Consider the following 8,987-nt stretch of genomic DNA (forward strand, 5'->3'; position numbering starts at 1 on the left):
TGTGACTTCTGTGATTGATGTGTTCAGTTCGGAGCTCTTTGCGAGGAGAGTAACACAGCTCTGGGTTTTGTCGTGAATAGCTGAAACCTTTATTTGCATAATTCATGAAATTGCATTACATACAACTCAGTGTGAAAGAGATCCCGTTAGAGAACTTGCGCAGCATTTAATAATCTTGTGAATATTTACCGATTGGCATTTGGGTCCACTGGCTCTCCTCGTTGGTTTTAATGAGCCGCGGGCTTTGCTTTGTCTCCTTCCCCCGTAAGGATTTGTTGACATGTCCTGGTAGCCATGCCTGTCTGGGGGAAGGGAACGAGTTTAGCAGTTTACCAAGAATGGATCAGTCATGTCTTTGCCCTCCAAGAGGTCGGAGGTCGCTTGACTCAGAATAGGGGGAGGGCAACCTTGAAGGGGGCAGATAGGGTTATTTTATTGAGAGGCCATAGGGAAAATAACCCTTTTGAGTCCTTCCAAGCAAAACGTTTTCGTATATTTAATGAGGCCTTTTTTGTTTGTTTTACTACCTTTCTAGCAAGGGACTTTCCTATGCTTCTGCTTATAAATAGGAATTAGTGAATTACACGCATTCATAAAGTTTTCAGTAAATTTGCAGAAAAAGGTGTGCTTGTTAGACGGCAGCAGGAAGTTTAATGCGTTATATATTTTATGAGTTGTTTTGGGATGCAAAGTGTTAAAAAAATACAGAGCATCAGGATTTGCTGTGATAAGCATACAGATTAGCTGTCCACAGCTGTGATTCATTACTTTCACCGTACAAATTAAAAGTGGCTGAGGGGAGGGTACTGCAAATGCAAACCACGCTTCTGTGCTGTAAAACTGAAAGGAATGAAAGAAGTGAACATAATCCATGGCCTGGTACAGCCTCAGAAATGTGTAAGGACAACACCTTACATGCTACAGTTCAGCAATCTTAAACTAGTTACGTATTCGCTCTTCAGCAGTAACTACAGATAGAAGTTGAGATTTAAGGTATTTTTAAAATATCTACATCAGCTTTAAAACTCTTATCTAAGACAAGTCGATTTATCAGCTGTGAAATATTTACACTGCAGATCAAGATCTCGGAGATAATAGCCGCAGCCTTGTTGGCAGAGGAGGTTCACCCAGAGGAAGTCTCTCACCACGGTAAGCGTTATTTACATTGGAGAGTGCAGGCAAAGGAAATGTTTTAGGATTTGGAAGCTTCACTGTCTTTTTACTAGTAATACATAAGTGTTTTAGAAGCCTGTATATTTGTGCGTGTATGTACACACGTGTATATACATTTATTTTTAGATAGATACACCCGTCAAAAAAAAACAACCCAAAACTCTAATAATGTCCAGATAGCTAAAAAATGTGCTGAAACTTACTTTTATATCAACTGAAATTAGGTTTGCAAATGAAGGACTTTACATAAGAAATGGAGACTTGCTTTAGAGGGATTTATCTATGATGTACTCCACATGCACTACTTATCTCATATTTGTTACCATAATCATATTTGTAATCATATTTGCAAAAATTCCCAAATCCCATAGATTTAAGACTACAGTGATAATGGGAATGAGATGGTCTGAGAAGTTAGAGTTAAAAATTTCAATCAAATGTTTTCTTCCTTTTCCATCACCACTTCAAACTATGCAACAATTCTCTGTGGGGGAAAGAAAAGTATCTTTTTTGTTCTGCTGCATTTCACCTCTGCTACAGAAGTTTGGCATGAGAATTGTGCTGGAATTACATCATGTTATTTTGTTTTAAAACACTTGCTGTTAAAATTTCAATATTGTGTTTTAAGCACTTCAGTAATATTTTCCATGTATTTTAAGTGAGCCTTTGTTTTTAAAGGGCTTTATTTTCATTCCATATGAATTAGATTTTACAGTGTTATTACTATTCGGTTTTGTTTGTTTTGTTTTGTTTTTTTTTTTTACTTGGGGGCTCACCTTGGGGGTTTTATCTTGAAAAGAGTTTCAGGGTACCTAAAAGAATGGTAGTTACACAGATACAGCATTGTAACAATGAATTTGATTGTTACAGCATGTGTTTATTACAGTAATTTATAATAAATACCTCCAAATTAGATAATTTAATGTACATGCCTGGTGTTGTTGATCTTGTATTATATTCCTTCATTAATCAAAAAAGACTTCTTGTCGAATGGGGTGAGAATATCCATTATAACACTTCGGTGCTATTAACTAGTCATGAACTGGCTTTTCAGCTTTCCAATACGTGTTGCCTCTAAAACAATAAAAAGAGAATTTACAAATTAGTTTAGATTGTGTTCTTGGTATAAATACGTATATTTACATTAGTGTATAAATCTTTATATACATAAGAAATGGGTCTGTATATATACAGCCAAGTAAGTTAAGAGACTTTTGCAGAGGAAAATGCTCAACAATTAGGAAATTCCAGAACTTCTGATTTTGATTAAGTAGTCCTTCTCTGCATACATGTTGTGGTAATTATGAGTTTTAATGCCTTCTTAATTAATATGCAAAGGCCTGGTCTTTGTACAATTTGCGGTGTGCTGTAAGTCGTGTTCAAGCTGTATTTAGGTAGAATATTTGAGAAACTAAACTCCTTAAGTATGATGCTTGTATGGAGTACATTCCAATACTTAACAACATGGTCAAATTTCAGCTGGTTATGATGATACAAAGGCCACCTCAGTCCACAATTGCAGAGCTCCTTCAGCATATGGAAGCTGTAGTACTTCGCAAAGAGCAGATAGCTTTTGCTTGGCAGTAGAGTTGTTCAAGAGCAAGCCAGAAAAGAGGGAGGGAGAGGGGGGAGGACTGGTAGAGGAGAAATTACTGCTGTAGTTCCAAAATTGAAAGATAGAAAAACTTAGTCTGAAATACCTAGCATGGAAAAAATTTAGATAACTTACCCATACAGTTAAGTTCAGTAGTCGGCAAATTTCACCCCTGGTTTGTGTAATAAGAAAAATCACACATATGTCAGTGTTTCTAACATGTGTAGCAAATTTGCCACCTTCCACAATTAAATAATTTTATATATATATATAGCATACGTATAAAAATGATTATTTAAAATATCATTTATAGTCATTTAAAAGGTAACGTCAAAAATCTGCTATCTGAAAACTTTGCAACTCTGAATGTTACCTGCTTTATCTATTAACATGATTTTCCTGCAAGTTCTGACTCTCTTCCCTTTGAAGCTTATGAGATACATAAATAACACACTTTTCTGAAAGAACCATGGCATTTTGAAATAGTTGCTTAAAATAAAAACACTTGCAGAAACAATTGTTTGCTGTTGATGACGCAGCTTTTTGGAGAAGACATGTGTGACTCATGAGCTGTATGGTCATTTCAGATCCATATTATTATATCGTTGTTCCTCTATATAACCACAGCGTTTGATGTTTAAGCTGTCATATTTGAAAATTTTAATATATATGAGAAATATAAATGTACTTGGTATATGTGAGCTGTTCCTGTTTTGCAAAGGAATTGCTGCTTTTCCCAAGGTGGCACTTGAACTTTTTTTACCCCATACTTAACCTTGGGTTTTCAAATGTATTATGTAATACCTGCATCAAAATATATACGTATGCCTGTATCTAAATGCCTCTATGCCTCTACCTAATTTCAAATTAATACTATAAGAGTATGAATAACTGTACCCCAGAATTGAACAAAAAACAGGTTTGAAAGTAAACAGGATATAAAATATGAAGCAAGGAATTCCCCTCTCAGTGACAGCATCAGACCCGTGCATACAGCACATTTATAATCTTATTGGAAACTATGGTCAAATACTATTTGGAATAAGGATTTAACCTGATATGCAAGATCATGTCTAATGGATGAGTTCAGCTGGAAGAAGGATGGACTAACTAATGTTGTGATACATGAAAATCTAGATTTGATTTTTTTTTTTTTCCTCCTTCTGTAAAGACTTCCAGTGGGGGATTGCAGAGGCCTATAGAGTCATGTGTTGCTTTGTTTCTATCTTTCTGAAATTGATAGGAAACAGTCCTAAGCCCAAGAAGAATTTTGTTGGTGATTTATAATGCAAATGGTGCAATCTGTTAGAGTAGCTTATGCGCCCTTCAGAAGTGTGCATACAGAGCAAGAAGTTGCTGGGGGGGTTGCCTGGTGGTTCTTTGTATTTGTTTTCTGGTTTTGGTTTTGTTTGATTGTGTTTTATTTTTCTTTTGTTGTTTTTTTTTGGGTTGGTTTGTTTTTTTTTTTTTTTTTGTTTAGTGTGGTGTTTGTGTGGAGCGTAGTACATCTGTTCAGAATGTTTCTGCATAAACCTTCCTTCTTACCACTTCAGCACATTGTGTAAACAACTAATTTTTAAGGGTGTTTCTGCCATGTCTGTGCTGAACTGTTAAATGCTGTTGAGTTGTCATCTCTTGTCAAAAAACACTACTTTGGTTACCCATTCATCAGGGCTTTTTGTTTTAACAAGTGTTTTTCTTCTTTCTTCCTGTATGCAAAAGAGGAATTATTTATAAATACTTAACAGAGCTCTTAGGTCACCTATTTAAAACCTTTTCCCTAAAAATCGCTTTGCTCTGGTGCCTGCAAAATGCTTGACAGTCATTGGGTAGCTAATGTGCTGTGACCACTGCTTATTACGCTAATCATAATTAACACACTGATTTCCTGAACTCTATGTGTTGTTCTGTACTGGGACTATGATGGTCTTGTTGGTAAGTTTGCTCTACATGTAGAACAGTATGTCTGTGATCCTGTGATGGCACCAATAGTTAGTGCTCACAGTAATAACTAATATATAAGAATCTGAATCTGAGCTCACTGCAGTTGGTTGAAATACAAAACAAACTAACCGACCAAAACCCATCAACCAGCTGTTAGTGGGCTTTGGTGTTGGTCCTGTGTGAGAAATGGGACCGTGCACACATGAGGCCAGAATCCCAAGTCAGACATACACAGAGCATCTGGTTTTGCTCACAGGTGAAGCTCTGCCCCCTTTAATGCAAAAGTAGCCTTCTCATAGGTCCTGAGGGGGAACAAGTTAGGCTGTGGAATTATATGTGGCCTTCCTATGTGGAAGTACCATTACTGTGCTGATTTTAATAAAATGTTTTTATTTTCCCAGTTTTCTCTGGGAAAAGTTTGAAGGTTTTTTTAAGACAGGTGTTTTATGTATCCATATATAATGTTATCCTGCTGTAGAAGTATGTATTGTGTAATTTAATACAATGCTGTTTGTCTGTTAGGTGTTACATTAGTCTGTATGCAAGAAGAGGTTATGTGCTTTCTCAGTATAAATTCTCTTGCTGTGCAATATTACATCTTTCTTTTATTAGTGCCTTGGCAGTGAGAACCAGGAATTCTTAGTGATTTTGAGGAATTAACTTACTTAGTCTTGGAATTTTAAGATGTGTAGGTACTAAGGGTTGATATAAGGTAAGAAACTTCAACAGCCTTTTACTAATGCATTTCCTTCCACCCTTTTCTTTAAACAATAAATGGCAATATTTTCAACAGATCCCCTGTAAGCAGCTTGCAGATTCGCTATGATCAATCAGGGAACAGTTGTGGGGAAAATTTGCCCCCAGTAGCAGCCAGCATAGAACAGCTTCTGGAGAGGCAATGGAGTGAAGGACAACAGTTTTTATTAGAGCAAGGCACCCCTAGTGACAGTAAGTACTCACATTCCGTTTATTACTGCTTTTGTTAACCGTTATTCAGAGCAACCATTCCAGTGCTTGTCCAAGAACTTAAAAAACCCTTATTTTCTGCTGTGAATAGAAATGTAACTGTAGTGTATAATGTAACTGTTGTGTATAATTGTAACGGAGTTCTTAGTGCAGCACATGGCTTCAATAGATTACAAAATAATTCTTTATAATTATCTACATTTTTATGGATGGGGAAATTGTGTCATGCAAGAGGAAGTGACTTGCAGATCCAGCTGGTTGGTTGCAGAGTTTGGAAATGAATTCTGGAGTCTCAGATCCACTACTGTAAATAGCATGGCACAGTTCCCCAATTTGCTTTATATTGTGTGATATAAACTGGCATAATAATTTATTACTGTTATATTGTTCACTTCTTAAATCTAAACTGCCTACTTCTGTTGCTGTTTTAAAAAGTATTTACAAATGTTAGGCAGGTGTCTTGCTAGGCTTTCATATCTTTATTGTGTTCAAATTCTCAAAGCAAGCAAATCATTATTTTCTCAAGTTATGCTTAATAGAGTGGCATAGTCCAATAATGAATATATTAAAAGAATAAGTGATGAGTATCTCCATATTTATCTGGATCTCTATATTCAACAGTATGTCAGCATTAAAGACAATGATTGAATACATTTTTTAATTGTTATTTAATATCAGGTTAGAGTTTATGTTATTTTTTTATTGAACATATTCTTCTTCTCATTGGGAGTGTAAAGCGGTATCTAGTTGGTATTTTTATGAATGGTATCCTGACAAAAATGCTAATTGTGAGGAAATTCATGCAGGGATAATCCTTTAAACATGATAGCTGGAGGACAGGTTTAGCTAAGTCTTATTGCATCTCATTTGGGCTCACTGAGGGTTCCTTTGTATGTTCTTGAAGAGGAGGGATAAAAGCTAAATCCTTGGGAAATGACCAGATGTGCCTATACCAGTAGACTTACGTCTGTAGTAGGCCCAGAGGTCATGTTAAACAAATACAATTTAGAATTAAAAAAAAAAAAAAAAAGAAAAGCAAAGCAGGCTCTCCCTGTGGCTTTACAGTCACACTCCAGCACCAGTTGGGAAATGCAAGTCCTGAAACCAGAGCGGAGTTTGGGAAAACTCTGCGTGGTAAAAATCAGGTTAGTACAGGAGATGATTCCCTTTTTATGCAAAAAGGGGTGGTAACTGCAGTGCTCACACAGTGCTCCCTGCTGGGTGATTTGTAGATCGCCACTCGCAGCACATGGGAGCTCCTGCTCCCACCAAGGTGTGTTGTGATCGCTTCACGTTGGATAGCATTTTATTCGTTGTTTCTGTGAGTTTATGATTCACTGTTCGAGGCGTTAACGCAGAAAACCTCCCCTTTCAAACTCGCTTGTTTTTGCTACATGTTGTTGGTTGTCTGTGTTGGTAGTTGAATGCATTTTTATCAAACTTTTTGTTTTGATACTGTTTAAAGTTTCTAATGCTGCAGCTGAAATAGATTTTTCCCAACTATGCAATTAACCTGTGCTACTGGAGTAATGCTATTTTCATATTCTGGTTTGGGGATCAGTTATCATGTACTGCTGTTTGCTTAAAATGACTATCAGCCCTAACGATGTGACTTTATCTGTATTTAAGCCAGGGTGTATAGCTATATTGCAAGATTACTATCACATGCTGTGTACTTTTTTCCTGCACTTTAAATTACACAAGATTGATCCTAAATCTTTCCACTTAAAGTCAAATTTCTGTAATGTAGCTCTCTGTAATAATTTTATTTATATTTTCCATATGACTTAATGCTAGTTTAAATTGTAATACAGAAATTAAAAAAATTGACATATTATGTTTTAAAAGTGGTTGTGAAAGATAACATGCATTTTTACCTTAGTTTTAGGAATGTTGAAATCATTACACCAACTTCAGGTTGAAAATAGGCGGTTAGAAGAACAGATAAAGAACCTGACAGCTAAGAAGGAGCGGCTTCAGCTACTCAATGCACAGCTTTCAGTGCCCTTTCCAACAATAACTTCAAATCCTAGCCCTTCTCATCAAGTACATGCCTTTCCAGTACAAGCAGGTAAGCAGAGGAGAGTATGGAAGTCTCAAAGTAACTGAAACGTGTATTTCTCTGAAATGCCTATTTCATCCATGTATGCCATTGATGGGAGGGATGCATGTACATGTAGGTTGAATATAGCCTGAAGTATTGTTAACGTATTTAAATGTTTAAAGTGTTTAAAATGCTTAAATGTTTAAAAGTCAATGGGAAGATTTATAAGAATCATTACTACTTCAGTGCAGGTTTTTTTTTTTTTTTTACTTCAATCTGGAGCACATCTGTTTGAATCTACTGATTCACCAATTATTTAGTTGATATTTTACTCTTCAGCCGTGATTTTAAGGTTGACTGTTTCTATGTTTACCTTTGATGTTATTTTGAAATAATTATTCTGAATCTTTTTACATGTTACAGAAATTTAACCTCTGTGTGTTTTTTTGAAATAATTACTTTAGCACCTAGCACTGATTCCTTGAACAGCAGTAAAAGCCCTCATCTGGGAAACAGTTTTTTGCCGGACAATTCTCTTCCTGTATTAAATCAGGTAATTTTTATTTGTTTCTTCCAAACTTAAACTTGTTACGAGTTAACTCCTCATAGTCCTTGCATTGTGCTGTTAGGTGAAATCTTATGCAGCTGAGGGGGTTTTGTTGTTTGTTTTTACACTAGGAGATAACCTCCAGCGGACAAAGCACCAGCAGTTCATCAGCTCTTTCCACTCCACCACCTGCTGGGCAGAGTCCAGCTCAGCAAGGCTCAGGAGTCACAGGAGTTCAACAGGTCAATGGTGTGACAGTGGGGGCACTAGCTAGTGGTATGCAGACTGTAACCTCCACCATTCCTGCAGTGCCTGGTGTGGGTGGAATAATTGGAGGACTGCCAGCCAGCCAGCTGGCAATCAATGGAATTGTAGGGGCTTTAAATGGGGTAATTCAGACCCCAGCAACAATATCACAGAACCCTTCTCCTCTCACTCATGCAACCGTGCCACCCAATGCAACGCATCCGCTGCCAACCACGTTAAATAACAGGTAAGAATTTACTGGTTTTGTTTTTCCCGATAGTGCCTGTTGTTCTTCAGCTTAGCTACATTTTTGAACTGTCCTATTCAAAACGTGCACTGTTTCTTCCTTAGCCTGTAGTTGTCAAACTAGGTTCTGCTTATGATCTGTGAATGAAACTAAGAGGACATTTAATGGAAGCATGAATAGTCAAGTTAAAGAAAAAATGTTTTCTGTTTAACTTTTGGGAATCCTA

General features: G+C 36.6%; 1 protein-coding gene across 1 annotated transcript; it reads left to right on the top strand.

The window, feature by feature from the left end:
* Positions 1-1,076: 1,076 nt before the first annotated feature.
* Positions 1,077-8,761, top strand: LOC104412275 (protein AF-10-like; the record flags this gene model as incomplete). The annotated part of the gene is made up of 5 exons (XM_010022937.1): positions 1,077-1,149; positions 5,505-5,659; positions 7,560-7,748; positions 8,186-8,274; positions 8,400-8,761. Coding segments are annotated over 5 exons (868 nt in total), but the record flags the coding sequence as incomplete, so codon positions are not given.
* Between the last annotated feature and the right edge of the window lie 226 nt (positions 8,762-8,987).

The sequence above is a fragment of the Nestor notabilis genome, unplaced genomic scaffold (genome assembly GCF_000696875.1).
Source record: "Nestor notabilis isolate BGI_N333 unplaced genomic scaffold, ASM69687v1 Scaffold32719, whole genome shotgun sequence".
Lineage (NCBI taxonomy): Eukaryota > Metazoa > Chordata > Aves > Psittaciformes > Psittacidae > Nestor > Nestor notabilis.